At 37.3% G+C, this 17,140-nt stretch overlaps 1 protein-coding gene across 1 annotated transcript in view; it reads right to left on the bottom strand.

Annotated features, from left to right (window-relative positions):
- LOC148953338 (pre-mRNA splicing factor cwf19l2) overlaps positions 1 to 17,140 on the bottom strand; it is a 269,907-nt gene that overhangs the window by 1,222 nt on the left and 251,545 nt on the right. The window contains exon 14 of the mRNA XM_089087930.1: positions 8,680 to 8,835. Within this exon, the coding sequence (XP_088944056.1) occupies positions 8,680 to 8,835 (156 nt within the window). The remainder of the gene's footprint in view (positions 1 to 8,679; positions 8,836 to 17,140) is intronic.

Below are 17,140 nucleotides of genomic sequence, written 5' to 3'. Positions count from 1 at the left end.
AAGAAGCTTATATTCAAAATTTTCAGAGAGCAGATTTCACCTTGTCTCAATTCCTTTATGAGACGACTAAAAGAACTACACTCTTTCCTCCTTTATAAGCCTCATTATTACTGGATATTAATAATAATATAAAGAAAACATTCTCGAAGAAACATCAAGAAAAATAAGGGACTATATGATAATTCTAACTTAAAACAAAAAGAAATTACTATCAATTAATAGATGAAACCCAACACGATCAAAAATTAAAATAACTAATCACATTAAACATAAAGATAGCAGATACTGCCATAGATAAATAAGCGAATCCTATACATAAATTAAAATGAATAATCCTGTCGAACTTAGAACAAACAGAAATTACCACAACCGGAGTACGACTAACACTAACTAAACCTTAAACACTAATTTAAACCTTAAACCTTAAACACTAACTAACTAAACACTAATTTGCACCTTACACAAAACGAATTGTATTTCGAGCCAAAGGCGAATCTAGAGCAAAATCTTGGGGGGGGGGGGGGGCAATGTGACAAGGGTGCCAATAATTGACCAAAATGGCAAGTTTAATTAAAAGAAGGGTAAAATTTGAGAAAAGAGCAAATGAGAGTGCTAGAAAAATTTTGCCGCCCCACCCCCAGGATTCGCCCCTGTTTCGAGCAATGTGTTTTTCATTTGTCACACAACAAAAAAAAACAAAAAAACCATCAAATGGCTAATCAGGGTTGTAAAATAAGAGTGGTGATATTCCATCTCCCTTTAAAACCTCTAAACGGCTTGAGTTTCATTTGCGTTTTACTGAAAACAATATGTATTATGAACAGCGTAGTTTTATTTATCAAAGCATTCACAAAATAAATAAATAAAATAACTATAATAATCAAGATGACCGAAGAGAGTTTACGAAAGTAGACTGACTGATTAATATATAAAGATATTAATTCCTTAAAGTCTCAGCAATTTTTTAATTTTTTAAAGTATCAAACAGTTCGTGGTAACGAACTGTAAGTAAGGAGCGACCCGGCCAAATAATAATCGAAATTCCAAAGACAGAATCTTGACAATAATAGACACATCAAAAGAATTGGGTTTTAATGCTGATTCCAAATATTTAAGATCCATTAAGTTTAATGTTACCCATCAAAAGCTAAGAGCCTGATAAAATTTGCCTGATTTTCGAAAAAGAGAAGAAACATACCTTAAAAGGGAAGCAATATTATTGAAAATGACACCACCAGATTCAGAGTATCAGAAAACCCTACTGTAGAGGTTTCAAGTTCCCATCTGCGAAAATGTGGAATTTTTTTTTGCCAGAAAAAAGATAACGGATGCGTTTTTTTTCTTTATTCTTCCCAGGGGTGATCGTGTCGACCCAATGGCCCTAGAAGATTGGGAGAGGGCTCATTTCAACGAAAATTTAAAGTCTGGCGCCTTTTTTAAGTGACCAAACACATTGGGGGGCAACTAGCTCCCCTCCCACGCCCTTTTGTCCCCTAAAGTCGTCCGATCAAAATTTCGAGATAGCCATTTTGTCAAACATAGTTGAAAGGTCCAAAAACTGTACCTTTGTGGATGACAAGGCTCCGCAACAGCCTCAGTGGAGGGGCTGCAAGTTAAGACATTTGACCATTGTTTATATATGGTATTTGTTATTGGGAAGTATAAAGGCTTTTTTTTTGGGGGGGGGGGATGGGGAATGTCCAATGTGGGAATTATACATGGGATGAATTTTAGCCAGGAGGAACTATCCATTGAGGAATTTTTCGTTTTTCCCGTAATTTGGGGAAGGCGGATTTCATGGCATTATTTGAAATACGATTAGAAATTGAATAAAAAAAGTCTTTTTTCAACTGAAAGTAATGAGCAACATTAAAACTTAAAACGAACAAAATTTATCCCGTATATGAAAGGGATTGTCCCCTCCTCAATTCCCCACTCTACGCTAAAGTTTGACTTTTTGTCACAATTCTTTAGGAACAACTCTTGAAACACAAGGGCGTTTAACTAGAATAAGAAGCTTTTAAAGTAGTAAAAACTTTAGCATAAAGAGAAGGATATTGAGGAGGGACCAGCCCCTTTCATATACGGAATAATTTTTGTTATTTTAAGTTTTATTGTTGCACCTTACTTTCAGTTGAACTTTTTTTGTTTAATAATTATAATAGAGCAAATGTATAAAACATATTTAGTTTTCAGTAAAACCCAAACGATGCTATGACCTTTAGAAGATTTAGGGGGTGGTATTCCTACTCGAATTTCAGAGTTTCAGCCAAGACACGCTTGTTCAAGGGTAAGGTTCTTATCTCCAACAATCACGTCAGTATTTTTATAGTTTTTTAAGCTCTTTAGGAATGAGTCAGAAAATCTTAAGTTCATGTTTTTTTTCACCTACTCCTATACCCAATGGGTAAATCTGACTTCGCACCACAATGACGACTTCTAAGGTAACAGAGTTTGAGTATCCCCAACGGAACTGAATTTTTATAATGACTTTTTCCTTAAGTTTAATTGACATCTTGCATTATAGAGTAACGTATTGCGAGACATAAGACATTAAGAAGAAAATAACAAGAGGATGAAGATTCCATTACGATCCATTTGTCTAAGAAAACCCATCACTATCTACTTGCAATTTAGCTGCAACTAGATTCATTGACAAATCTTGTTTCTTTCATTGATGAATCGTTTTCTTAAAAACGATCTTGATTCGATCATTAACATTTTTTGGTGAGACCAAAGCCTTTTATTAGCAAAGTTCACAGCACCAGCAACAAGGCAAATTACAATAAATAACCGAGTCAAACTCAAAACGAGCAAGAATTAACATGCGTAGGGATGATAACCCAATACCTCCTGAAGACCAGAACATAATCTGCTCTATACTGAAAAAATTTAACATCTTTAACTTTAATCAATCAAAAATTAATAAGACTTTAAGGAATAAATATCAGGATATTTATATTCAGCTGTAAATCTACATTCATTTGTTTCTTTTTTCAGTAAAGTGCAAATTATGTTTTGGTCTTCAGAAGGCATGGGGTATCGTCCCTATTCTTCTCTGCTTGTTCTGAGTTTGACTCGGCTATTTATTGTGATATCTGTTCGTTTAGGGATTCATTTATTTAATGATGGTGATTCGTGGTAGTTTCACGCTTTTAGTTTAATGGAGTTCTTTACTTTTCTTTGGAAAACTTATTTTGTGGAAAAAGTTCTTTTTAATTAATTACGTACATACGACGGATTTGGTGTTTTATGGTGATGGTGATTTGTGGTAGCCCTTTCTAGTGGTATTTCTGCTCATTTTTGATTTAATGCAGCTCTCTACTTTTCTTCGAAAACGTTATTTTGTGTAAAAAGTTTTTAAAATCAATTTCTGTTACTTTATTATTGACATAGCCTTTTTATGGAAAAAGAAAATAGCATTTTAAATCCTTTAGTTCTTTTTATAGGAATTCATAGTTTGGCTTGCTATTTGTATGTTGGAGAAAACATTTCAACAATTTTTAAAAACATACACCCTTTTTAAAATCGGGACAAAAATAGTGTTGTTAAATGTAGTTTTATACCTTCTCAAGTTGACCTGAAAACTAAAACTTAATAACATTCCAACAAAAACTGTATGTATGCTCTTTGACAACTTGGATACACTTACACTCTTTTGATTTAGTTAAATTGCACAAGCGATGTAGTAACAGTAGTAGGCCTACAAGTTTCAACTTCGCACCTTCAGTCGTTATTGGGATATTGCTGAGATGTCTTATTGGCAACCAGCATACACAGTGTCTTTTGATTTAGTTTTAAAGCAACTTTTAGTTTTAAAGCATAATAGGCAAATTCTATAATTGTGGGGGTTGAAATACCCAATATCACTATAGACATAGTTACTGGACCGTTCAACTATGCTGAACAAAATGGCTATCTCAAAATTTTGATTGGATGTGTTTAGAAAAATAGTGGGCTTGGGAGGAGGGTTGCTTGCCTTCCAATAGCTTTAGATTCTTGGGAAGGACAGTAGAACTTTGAATTTTCAATCTAATTAGCTCCTTTAAAAGTTTATATGATATTGCTATCAATGATAGAGCTGTGCTGCCTATGAGATTGCTTATATGCCCTTTTGAAAACTGGCATACACATAGTTTTCTTGTTTAATTGCAACTCCCCCTAAACCTGATCTAAAAGTTTCACCTTAATACCCTTAGTGTCATTAGTTACAGCAATGGTAGGAGTAGTATTAATAGTACACAGATATTGCCTTCTGGCTAGTTTAAAATCCGCCAAAACTTACCCTTAAAGGTTTAACTTAATAATGTAAGCCGTTCTTGAGATATTGGTGTGTCACCCTTTTGATAGTCTACATGCTCGTAGTTCGTTCTGATTTAATTCAACATCCTACTAAATATTCCTCGAAAACTTCACCTTAATACCCTTAGTTTGTGTAGAAGCAATAGTTGTGGTAGCAGTAGCACCATTAGTAGCAGGATGCACATAGCACCTTTGGTTTTCTTCAACATCGCCCTCAAAACCAACTGAAAGTTTCAACTTAATACCATTATCCGTCCCAGAAGCATTGATGACACGCCCTCTTGACAACCTGTATGCGCATAGTGTGTTTCGATTTAATTCAGTACTGTTTCAATATTCCCCAAGATATACACCTGAATAACCTCAGCTTTAGTAGTAGTAGTAGTACTAATAGTAGTAATAATAGCAGTAGAAATAGTAGCAGTAAAATTAATAGTAATAGCGTTAACTTTAGTAGCAGTGTAATAGCAGTAGTAATAGTAGTATTAGTAGGAGTAGCGGCAGCAGCATTAGGATCCAAATATTTTCTTTTGGTTAGTTCAACATTCCCCACAATAATCCCTGTAAGTTCCAACTTCACAGACCAAAGTGTTCCTCAGATATTACTGATTATTCCTTTTGACAAACTGCATACAGATGACATGTTGGTATTCATTCCACCTTCCCCTTCAATATTCCCTGAAAATTTCGCTTTCATATCCTTAAACACTGTTGTAACAGGAATCACAACAATAGTATTAGTATTAGCAGCACCAGCAGTAGCATTAACAGTAATAGTACTAGTACTAGTAGCAGCAGTAGTATTAACATATTGCCTTTTGGTCAGTTGAACATCCTCCTCATTAAGTCCTGGGATTTTCGACTTAATACGATTAGCTTTTGCTAAGACATTGCCGATGTTCCCTTTTAATAATCTGTATATTCCTATGCTCCTGAAATTTTCATCTTAATACTTTTAGCCTTACAAGTAGTTACAATAGAATCAGCAGTTGGAATAATGGTAGTAGTAGTAGTAGTAGTAATATCAGTAGTGGTAGTAGTATTAGTAGTAGCGTGCACATAATGCCTTTTGGTCAATTGATCTTCCCCTTTAAGTTTTCTCTGAAAGTTTCAACTTAATACCCAAATCCATTGTTGAGATACGCCCTTTTGACAATCTGCATATGCAAAATGTGATTTGATTTAGTTCAATTTTCCCCTCAATATTTTCTCAAATTTTCATCTTCATAAACTTAGCCTTAATAGTACTAGTATCATTGTAGAAGTGGTAGTAGTAGGAGAAATAGTAGCAGTAGTAACAGTATTAGCAGCAGTATTAATAGCAGTAGTAGCATGTACATGTTGCCTTTTGGTTAGCTAAACATCCCCCTCCTGATATCTCAGACGTTTCATCTTAGTACAGTAAGCCGTTCCAAAAATATTGCTGATGCGCCATTTTGACCCCTTTTTGACGCCCTTTTCATCTTAATACTCTTAGCCCTACAAGTAGTTGCAATTGAAATACTAGTTGGAGTACTTTAGTAGTAGTAGTAGTAGTAATAGTAGAAGTAGGAGTAGCAGTAGTAGCAGTAGCAACAGTAAAAGTAACAATGGTAGTAGTATTAGCTGTTGCAAGCACATATTGCCTTTTGGTCAATTGAATTCCCCTTTCACCATTCCCTGAAAGTTCGAACTTAATATCCAAATCAATTACTGAGATACGCCCTTTTGATAATCTGCATGTACATAGTGTGCTCTGATTTATTCGGATTTCCCCTCAATATTCTGTCAAATTTTCACCTTCATACGTTTAGCCTTAATAGTACTAGCATCATAGTAGTAGCGGTAGTAGCAGAAACAGTAGTAGCAGTAACAGTGTTGAATTAGTATTAGTAGTAACAGTAGTAGCAGCAGTATTAATAGCAGTAGTAGCATGTACATGTTGCCTTTTGGTCAGTTGAACACCCCCCTCCAGATGCCCTGAGAGTTTCATCTTCATACTGCAAGCCATTCCAAAAACTTTGCTTATACGGCTCTTTGACAGTCCGTATGCACACAGTATGTTGTGATTTAGTTCAGCTTTCGCCTGAACATTTCCTCAAATGTTCATTTCAATATTCTAAACCTTAGTATTCTCTACAGAAGCAGTAATTTTAGTGATAGTAGTGGAATTAGCAGTAGTAGCAGTAATAATAGTAGTAGTAGCAGTAGTTGTAGTAGTAGCTCGCAAATATTGCCTTTTTTGTCAATTAATCATCTCCCTCATCATCTCCTGAAAGTTCGAAAGTAATATGCTCAGTAATTCCTGAGATACGCCCTTTTGACAACCTGTATGCACGTGTTTTGATTTAGTTCAACACTCCCCTAACATTCTCTGAAAGGCTCACCTGAAAGCCCTTCGTCTTTTTGGAAAGTAAAGGTCAAACATACCCATATTTATCAATAGCAAATATTATACGTAAACAATGGACAAATTGCCTAACTTACATCCCTTGCTCTGAGGGCAGTGGAGAGGGGGGGGGGTGACGTACCAGAAAAGAAAACAACTGAACCTTTCAATTATGATGAACAAAATAGATATCTCAAAGTTTGATTGGATGTTTTTTGGAAGTAACAGGCGTGGGGGGGGGGGGTTGGTTGCCCTCCAGTCACTTTTGACTCTTAAAAAGGGCTCTAGAGCTTTCAATTCCAAAAAAAAACTTTATATACCCCCAGTATATGACTTAGAACCCTTGCCCCAGGGCCCAGGGGTTGTTCCGACCCTGCAGGCATTGTTGTATGATCTTTGGACTGTTTTGAACAAAATAGCTGTGTCAAAATTTCGATCGGATACATTTGTGGAAAAGAGGGCATGGGGGGGCTAGTTACCCTCTGAATTTTTTGACTCTTAAAAAAATAGCTAGAACTTTCAATTTCCAATCAAATTAGCCTCCTCCAAAGCTTATACGACCATCCCTTCCGCCCCCGGGGGAACCATCCTTCCATCCCCCTTACATGCCCCCGGGGCATAACTTATAACCCTTCCCCCAGGCTCTGCGGGTTGTTCCAGCCCCAGAGGCACTGTTATATGATCATTGGACTATTTTGAAAAAAATGGCTACCTCAAAATTTTTTATCGGACACATTTTGGGAAAAGAGGGTGTGAGGGGCTAGTTGCCCTCTGATCACTTTTGACTCTTAAAAAGCACATTAGAACTTCCAATTTTCAATCAAATGAGCCCCCTCCGAAGTTTTTACGACAAACCTTTCCAAAAAAGCCTTATATGTTAACAATGGCCAACTAGCATAACCTATAGCCCTTGCCCTGAGGGTTGTAGGAGGGCGGTAACCCCCCGAAGAACATAATTACTGGACCTTTCAACTATGCTGAACAAAATATCTATGTCAAAATTGTGATTGGATGCGTCTGGGCAAATGATTGGCGTGGGGCGGGATGGCTGCCCTTCATCACTTTTGACTCTTAAAAAGAGCACTAAAATTTCAATTTTCAATCGAATGAGCTCTTTTTGAGGTTTCTACGACAACTCCTATACGATGTGCCTTGGCGAGAAAAAATATAATAAATTGCGCCCAAATCGCTCTCAACATAGGCAGCGTTATTGCGCTGCATATGATTTTTTAATCTTTACAATCACTTTCTAAGTACAACGTAAAGCCCCAATTTTCTGCTTTAACAATACTACTACTATTATTACAACTAATAACTCACTGCAGCACTAAGCCGCCTGGAGCCAACACAGCTACACACACTTTTCCTCCATCTCAATCTATTCATAGCCCCCCTCTTTACACCCTCCCAGGAATGACCTATTTCCCCTGAATCTTTCCTTACGACATCTTCCCACCCCATTCGAGGATGACCAGCTTTTCGTTTGGCCCTAGACGGTTTGCCGGCGAGGACAATCTTTGGCAATCTGTCATCCAACACTGCAACCATAAAAACGGAAGGACATAAAATAGCTCACTTTCGAGTAATTTTTATTATAATGGAGTAAATCTGCATATTTAAATACAGCCCAAATTGAATTATCAATACTTTGTTTATTTTTCTTTGCTTTGTTTTTATTATCATTGATAGCTTCTTCGTTTGTGTATATTTATTTATTAGAATTTATTCACTGACTTTTTCCTCTTTGTGATGTTTCTTACTTTTTAGTAGAGTTTTATTGATAAAAACTTTATTAAGTGTATGCCCGTTCCCCCAAGACAGATACTTTTTGTGGCTTTTGGGCATCGGTTTGTACTCCCATGACTTGTATACTTTTATTTTGGTGCTGCTTTTTAATGTTTTTTCTTGATGATCTAAATACTTCTAACATACAAAATTTTGACTAACAAATTTCAGAAATCGGATAGATCTGTGAACTATAACGAGAACAAAAAAGAAATAGAACAAACCTTAAAGTATATTGGTGCAACATCGCCAACTTCTCTTGGAAGGGGGACACATTCAATGACCATGTGTGGCCATTTTTTCAAGTTCATTGCCGATTCAAAAAAGACACAGTCTTCGTCTTCCTCGCTGAACAGGGACACAAGAGCTTTCCTAAATCGCTGAAAGGAGAGGATAAGTAGGAGCTTATTTCGGGCGGATAGGTGTCACATTTTAGAGGGATAAGCTCATGAAAATTATAACAAAAAAAAATCAAAAAATCCCTCCCAAATTTTTGAAATCTCTTCGAAACACGCTGTTAGTAGTAATCAACATTATACTTCTAAGGGGCCCCTGTACCAAACAGGTTTCTGGTAGGTATAATCTGGTTTGGTGGGTATAATCTGGTTTGGTGGGTATAGTCTGGTTTGATGGGTATAGTCTGGTTTGGTTTTTCAAAGAGAGTGACTATCCCCATTTATATAGGTAAACATTTCTACAGGGCATTACACCTTTTCAAAGAGATTCAGAGCTGCCTCACATTCCGGGCCAACCAGATATGTTTCTAGGCCAACCGGACATGGTCTTATACTTTGAGGACTTGTCTTTCACTTTGATGAAGGACAAGTTGTTCTGACGCAATTTACCAGATTTCTAATTCACGGTATACATGTCTTTTTAGGGTAAGCCCGTGTTAGAAAACCAGCGCGTCTTGTTTCGCTGTTAATAAAAGGAATTCAAATATTTTGTCTATGAAATAGAAGCTAACTCAATTTGCGAAAAGGTATTCCATTTGCACAACTCTGATCTGATTGAATTGTCGCCGACAATGAGATGTAATCACTGCTAAGCCTTTTGTTATTGCGAAAGGGTTACCAAATTGGTGATTAAGACGGGCTTTGTCTAATTCTAGCCGGAAACTCAGAATTGATAGGAGGCAAGATCAAAATAGGAGTAATTAATGATTGGATATTTTTTTAACGTGAAATCTCTGAATAAAATATTTTTGGAGAAATTATTTAAAAGGTATAGTTTATTTATTCTAAAGATAATGACGTATGCCTTTCCAGAGCATGTACTTGACAATGGAGAAAAAGCGTTAAAGTGATTAGCAGTTACGAGAGAGGAATCCCCTCTGGTCTCTGAATTGCCTTATGTTCCTAGGTACCTTTCCAGAGCATGTACTTGACGATGGAGAAAAAGGGTTAAAGTGATTACCAGTTACGAGCGAGGATTCCCCTCTGGTCTCTGAATTGCCTTATGTTCCTAGGTACCTTTCCAGAGCATGTACTTGCCGATAGAGAACAAGGGTTAAAGTGATTAGCAGTTAAGGTAACCTCAATGGCGTTTCAACAGTGTTGTCAGTTTAAAATAGAGTCTAATGTTATAGTATTGTCAATTTAAAATAGTTTAACGTTATGCTATACGAAGACGTTGATACTAAGAGGGATGTAGATGGCAAGAAAACTGTGTTTATCTCTTTGGGATGTTTATGTCTCTTTGGGCTGTTTGTGTTTATTTGGGCTGTGTGTGTCTCTTTGGGCTGTTTGTGTCTTTTGGTTGTGTGTGTGTTTTTTATCTGTTTTTTTTTCTTTGGGCTGTTTGAGTCTTTTTGGTCTGTGTTTGTGTCTTTGGGGTGTTTGTGTCTCTTTGGGCTGTTTGTGTTTCTTTGGGCTATGTGTGTCTCTTTGGGCTGTTTGTGTCATTTTGATCTGTGTGTCTTTCTTTTGGATGTTTGTGTCTCTTAGGGACCGTGTGTGTCTCTTTGGGCTGTTTGTCTTTCTTTTGGATGTTTGTGTCTCTTAGGGACCGTGTGTGTCTCTTTGGGCTATGTGTCTCTTTGGGGCGTTTGAATTTTTTGGTCTGTATGTGTCTGTATGGGCGTTTTTTGTCTCTTTGGGCTGTGTGTGTCTCTTTAGGCTATTTGTGTCTCTTTGGGCAGTTTGAATCTTTTTGGTCTGTGTGTGTCTCTTTTGGATTTTTGTGTCGTTTTGGGATTTGTGTGTCTCTGTTGGATGTGTGCGTCTCTTTGGGCCGTGTGCATCTCTTTGAGCTGTATGTGTCTCTTGGGCTGTTTGAGTCTCTTAGAGGCCATGTGTGTCTCTTTGGGCAATGTCTGTCTCTTTGGGGTGTTTGAATCTTTTTGGTATGTATGTGTCTGTATGGGCGTTTTTTGTCTCTTTGGGCTGTGTGTGTCTGTGTCTCATTGGGCTTTGTGTGTCTCTTAGGACTGTGTGTATGTCTCTTTAGCCTGTGTGTGTCTCTTTGGGATGTGTGTGTCTCTTTGGCCTGTGTGTGTCTCTTTGGACTGTGTGTCTTTTTTGGGGTGTCTGAGTCTTTTTGGTCTGTATGTGTCTCTTTGGGCTGTTTGAGTCTTTTAGGTCGGTGTTTGTCTCTTTGGTTTGTGATTTTCTTTGGACTGTCTGTGTCTCTTTGAGCTGTTGTGTCTCTTGAGGCTGTGTGTGTCCCTTTGGGATGTGTGTCTCTTTGGGCTGTTTGAGTCTTTTTGGTCTGTTTGTGTGTCTCTTTGGGATGTTTGAGTCTTTTTGGTCTGTGTTTTGGATGTTTGTGTCTCTTATGGACCGTGTGTGTCTCTTTGGGCTATGTGTGTCTCTTTGGGCTTTTTGTGTCATTTTGATCTGTGTGTCTTTCTTTTGGATGTTTGTGTCTCTTAGGGACCGTGTGTGTCTCTTTGGGCTATGTGTGTCTCTTTGGGGCGTTTGAATCTCTTGGTCTGTATGTGTCTGTATGGGCGTTTTTTGTCTCTTTATGCTGTGTGTGTGTCTCTTTGGGCTTTGTGTGTCTCTTCGGGCTGTGTGTGTCTCTTTAGCCTGTGTGTGTGTCTCTTTAGGCTGTGTGTGTCTCTTTGGGCAGTTTGAATCTTTTTGGTCTATGTGTGTCTCTTTTGGCTTTTTGTGTCGTTTTGGGCTTTGTGTGTCTCTGTTGGATGTGTGCGTCTCTTTGGGCCGTGTGCATCTCTTTGAGCTGTATGTGTCTCTTGGGCTGTTTGAGTAATTTTGGTCTGTGTGTGTTTCTTTTGGCTGTTTGTGTCTCTTAGAGGCCATGTGTGTCTCTTTGGGCAATGTGTGTCTTTTTGGGGACGTTTGAATCTTTTTGGTATGTATGTGTCTGTATGGGCGTTTTTTTTGTCATTGGGGGGTGTGTGTGTGTCTGTTGACTTTTTGTTTCTAGTAGGACAGTGTGTATTTCTCTTTATCCAGTTTGTGTCTCATTTGGCTGTGTTTGTCTATTTTGGCTGTGTGTCTCTTTGGGCAGTTTGAATCTTTATGGTCTGTGTGTGAGTCTTTTGACTGTTAGTGCCGTTTTGGGCTTTGTGTTTCTCTGTTGGATGTGTGAATCTATTTTTGCCGTGTTACTATCTTTTAGCTGTTTGTATCTTTTTGAGATGTGGGGTTATCTTTATTACGTGTATCGATTTTGGCTGTGTGTGTCTCTTTAGACTGTGTGTGTCTCGTTGGACTGTGTGTCTTTTTTGGGGTGTCTGAGTCTTTTTGGTCTGTATGTGTCTCTTTGGGCTATTTGAGTCTTTTAGGTCGGTGTTTGTCTCTTTGGGTTGTGTTTCTCTTTGGGCTGTCTGTGTCTCTTTGAGGTGTTTGTGTCTCTTGAGGCTGTGTGTGTCCCTTTGGGCTGTGTGTCTCTTTGGGTTGTTTGAGTCTTTTTGGTCTGTTTGTGTGTCTCTTTGGGATGTTTGAGTCTTTTTGGTCTGTGTTTGTCTCTTTGGGCTGTGTGTGTCTCTTTGGTCTGTGTGTGTTTCTTTGGGCTTTGTGCGTCTCTTTGGGCTGTTGGATGTGTGCGTCTCTTTGGGCCGTGTGCATCTCTTTGCGCTGTATGTGTCTCTTGGACTGTTTGAGTTATTTTGGTCTGTGTTTGTTTCTTGTGGCTGTTTGTGTCTCTTAGAGGTCATGTGTGTCTCTTTGGGCAATGTGTGTCTCTTTGGGGTGTTTGAATCTTTTTGGTAGGTATGTGTCTGTATAGGCGTTTTTTGTCTCTTTGGGCAGTGTGTCTCTTTGGGCTGTTTGTGTCTTTTTGGTCTGTTTGTGTCTCTTTGGGCTGTTTGAGTCTTTTTGGTCTGTGTTTGTCTCTTTGGGCTGTTTGTGTCTCTTTGGGCTGTGTGTATTTCTTTGGGCCTTGTGCGTCTCTTTGGGCTGTGCGTCTCGTTGGACTGTTTGAGTCTTTTTGATCTGTTTGTGTCTCTTTGGGCTGTTTGAGTCTTTTTGGGCTGTTTGTGTCTCTTAGAGGCCATGTGTGTCTCTTTGGGCAATGTGTGTCTCTTTGGGGCGTTTGAATCTTTTTGCTCTGTATGTGTTTGCATGGACGTTTTTTGTCACGTTGGGCTGTGTGTGTCTCTTTTGGCGTTGTATGTCTATTCAAGCGGTGTGTATGTCCATTTATCCTGTGTTTGTCTCTTTGGGCTGTGTCTGTCTTGTTAGACTGTGTGTTTCTTTGGTCTGTTTGAGTCTTTTTGGTCTGTGTGTGCCTCTTTTGGCTGTTTGTGTCGTTTTGGGCTTTGTGTCTCTCTGTTGGATGTGTGCGTCTCTTTGGGCCGTGTACGTCTCTTTGAGCTGTATGTGTCTCTTTGAGCTGTGGGAGTCTCTTTGTGATGCGTGTCTCTTTAGGCTGTGTGTGTCTCGTTGGACTGTGTGTCTTTTTGGGGTGTCTGAGTCTTTTTGGTCTGTATGTGTCTCTTTGGGCTGTTTGAGTCTTTTAGGTCTGTGTTTGTCTCTTTGAGTTGTGTTTCTCTTTGGGCTGTCTGTGTCTCTTTGAGCTGTTTGTGTCTCTTGAGGCTGTGCGTGTCTCTTTGGGCTGTGTGTCTCTTTGGGCTGTTTGAGTCTTTTTGGTCTGTTTGTGTGTCTCTTTGGGCTGTTTGAGTCTTTTTGTCTTTTTGGCCTGTATGTGTCTGTATGAGCGTTTTTTTGTCTCTTTGGGCTGTGTGTGTGTCTCTTTGGGCTTTGTGTGTCTCTTTGGGCTATGTGTGTCTCGTTGGACTGTGTGTGTGTCTCTTTGGGCTGTGTGTCTCTTTGGTCAGTTTGAATTTTTTTGGTATGTGTGTGTCTCCTTTGACTGTTTCTGTGTCGTTTTGGGCTTTGTGTGTCTTTTTGTTGGATGTGTGTTTCTCTTTGGGCCATGTGCGTCTCTTTGAGCTGTATGTGTCTTTTTGGGCTGTGGGTGTCTCTTTGTGATGTGTGTCTCTTTAGGCTGTGTGTGTCTCGTTAGACGATGTGTCTTTTTGGAGTGTTTGAGTCTTTTTGGTCTGTATGTGTCTCTTTGGGATATGTGTGTCTCTTTGGTCTGTTTTGAGTCGTTTTGGAATGTGTATGTCTCTTTCGGCTTTTTGTGTTTCTTTGGACTGTGGGTGTCTCTTTGGGCTGCGGGTTGATTGACAGAAGTATGTATTAGCAAAAGTAAAGTGGAGGGAGAGTTGCGAGAGAAAAATCTAAGTTAATAAGGGTTTTTGACCGTAAACTTTTGTAAGAAAATTATGGAAAATACAATTCGTCGGTTCATAGGTGAAACTTAAGTCCAGGTATGGATCGAAAAATAAACTATTTCTGTAGAATCTGAGCTAATAAGGGTTTTTGACCATAAACTCTAGTTTCCTATAAGAAAATTATGGAAAATACAATTCTATCGTTCAAATGTGAAACTTAGATCCATTCTCTGGTTCAAATGTATAAAAACCCGTGTGGGATGCGTTTGAATAAGAGAAATTTTAACCAGAAATGACTGAAAAGTGTTTTGGGGGAGATTGCTTGATTCACAGATGGATGTATTAGTGCATTTATAGTGGAGGGCGACAATATGTTCAAAGTCAGGTCTATAAGAAAAAAAAAAGATCTGGATTTTTTTGTGAGTTCGTAGTTTACGCATAATATCATATCAGTAACAATTCTATTTGAACTTTCTCCAAGTTGATCAATCAAATGTGAAACTTAGGTCCATTCTCTGGTTCAAATGTAGAAAAACCCGTGTGGGTGAGTTGAAATAAAAAATTTTTTTAACAAGAAATGACTGAAAAGTGTTTTGGAGGAGATGGCTTGATTGACAGAAGGATGTATTAGCGAAGTTATAGTGGAGGGCGACAATGTCTTCAAAGTCAAGGCTATAAGAAAAAAAAGTTCCGGATATTTTTGTCGGTTTGTAGTTTACGCACTAATATCAATATCAGTAATGATTCAATTTGAACTTTCTCCAAGTTGATTAAATTGGTCTCGAAACGGTTCATGATAAAAAAATAGTTTGGGACAAGAAAAAAAAACTAAAATAATGTCATGAAATCACTTTCAACACTCAGAGAAGTTTTTTCTTTTTTTTGTGTTAGTTTTTGTCTGTGTTTTTGTAAGTTGGGTGTGTGTATGTGTAAGTTTTTTTTTGTGTGTGTAAGTTTGTTTTGTGTGTGTAAATTTTTTTTGTGTGTGTGTGTGTGAGTTTTTATGGGTGTGTAAGTTTTTTTTTGTGTGTGTAAGTTTTTGTGTGTGTGTGTAAGTTTTTATGCGTGTGTAAGTTTTTGTGGGCGTGTAAATTTTTGTGTGTGTGTGTTTTTGTGTGTGTAAGTTTTTGTGTGTGTGTTTTGTGTTTGTGTAAGTTTTTGTGTGTGTGTGTGTGTGTATGTGTGTGTGTAGTTTCTGTGTGTGTGTGTAAGTTTTTGCGTGTGTGTGTAAGTTTTTGTGTGTGTGTAAGATTTTGTTTGTGTGAAAAAACTAAAATAATGTCGTGAAATCCTTTTCAACACTCAGAGCAGGGGGGGGGGGGGGGTTTTGGGATTTAATAAAATGGAGAAAACGAATTTAATTTTTAAAAAGTGTGACTCAATGACGTTTTGTTCTTTTAACTGATTTAAAATTTTATAAAAACGGGGCCAATAAAGTGTTACAATCCTTTTTCTTTCTCTAAAGTGTTCATGTGTCTGCCTTTGGATTATTCTTGTGTTTCTGTTTAAGTTGGTATGAGAGTGTAAGTTTGTGTGTTTGTATGTGTACTTTTTTCTCTGTGTGTGTAAGTTTTTTTTAGAAGCTTACTTCTCTTTGTTTGTTTAAGTTTTTGTGTGTGTGTAATTTCATGATAAAAAAAAAAGATATTATCATTTTTAAGGTTATTTTATATGAGGTTATGTGCGCGCACATAAAATCATCTAAAATAAGCTTAAAAATTAAACTATCTTTTTTTTTTATCATGAACTTACACACACACAAAAACTTAAACACACACAAAAACTTACAAACATACAAAAAACTTACACACACACAGAAAAACTTGCACACACACACACAAACTTACACACACACACAAACTTATACATACACAAAAAACTAACGCACACACGGAAACTTACACAATTTTGAGCAAACAAAAGGATTGTAACACCTGATTGGCCCGTTTGTATGCAATTTTAAGCCAGTGAAAAGAACGAAACGTCATTGAGTCACACTTTCTAAAAAAGTAAATTCGTTGTTTCTTTATGATTAAATCCCAACACCCCCCCTGTTCTGATTGTTGAAAATGATTTCACGACATTATTTTAGTTTTTTCACACACACAAAATCTTACACACACACAAAAACTTACACACACACGCAATAACTTACACACACACACATAAAAACACACACACACACACACACACACACACAAAAACTTACACACACACACAAAAACTTACACAAACACAAAAACTTACACACACACAAAAACTTACACACACACACAAAAAAAATTACCCGCACACAAAAACTTACACAAACACAAAAAATTACACACACACACAAAAACTTACAAAAAAAAAAAAAAAAACATACACAAAAAAACAAAAAAAACTTACAATCCCATAAAAACACACACCACAAAAAAAAATTTACACACACAAAAAAACTAAAACAAACAAAAAAAAATAACACACACACACACACAAATAACAAATACACACAAAACAACTTACACACAAAAAAAAACTTCTCTGAGTGTTGAAAGTGATTTCATGACATTATTTTAGTTTTTTTTTCTTGTCCCAAACTATTTTTTTATCATGAACCGTTTAGAGACCAATTTGATCAACTTGGAGAAAGTTCAAATAGAATCATTACTGATATTGATATTAGTGCGTAAACTACAAACCGACAAAAATATCCGGAACTTTTTTTTCTTATAGCCTTGACTTTGAAGACATTGTCGCCCTCCACTATAACTTCGCTAATACATCCTTCTGTCAATCAAGCCATCTCCTCCAAAACACTTTTGAGTCCTTTCTTGTTAAAAATTTTTTTTTATTTCAAATCACTCACACGGGTTTTTCTACATTTGAACCAGAGAATGGACCTAAGTTTCACATTTGATTGATCAACTTGGAGAAAGTTCAAATAGAATCGTTACTAATAAGATATTAGTGCGTAAACTACAAACTTACAAAAATATCCAGAAATTTTTTTTTTCTTATACCCTTGACTTTGAAGACATATTTGCCCTACGCTAGAA

Source organism: Artemia sp. Qi Xiang Cuo, chromosome 4, assembly GCF_049724085.1.
Source record: "Artemia sp. Qi Xiang Cuo chromosome 4, ASM4972408v1, whole genome shotgun sequence".
NCBI lineage: Eukaryota > Metazoa > Arthropoda > Branchiopoda > Anostraca > Artemiidae > Artemia > Artemia sp. Qi Xiang Cuo.
This window is presented reverse-complemented; position numbering and strand designations above follow the sequence as displayed.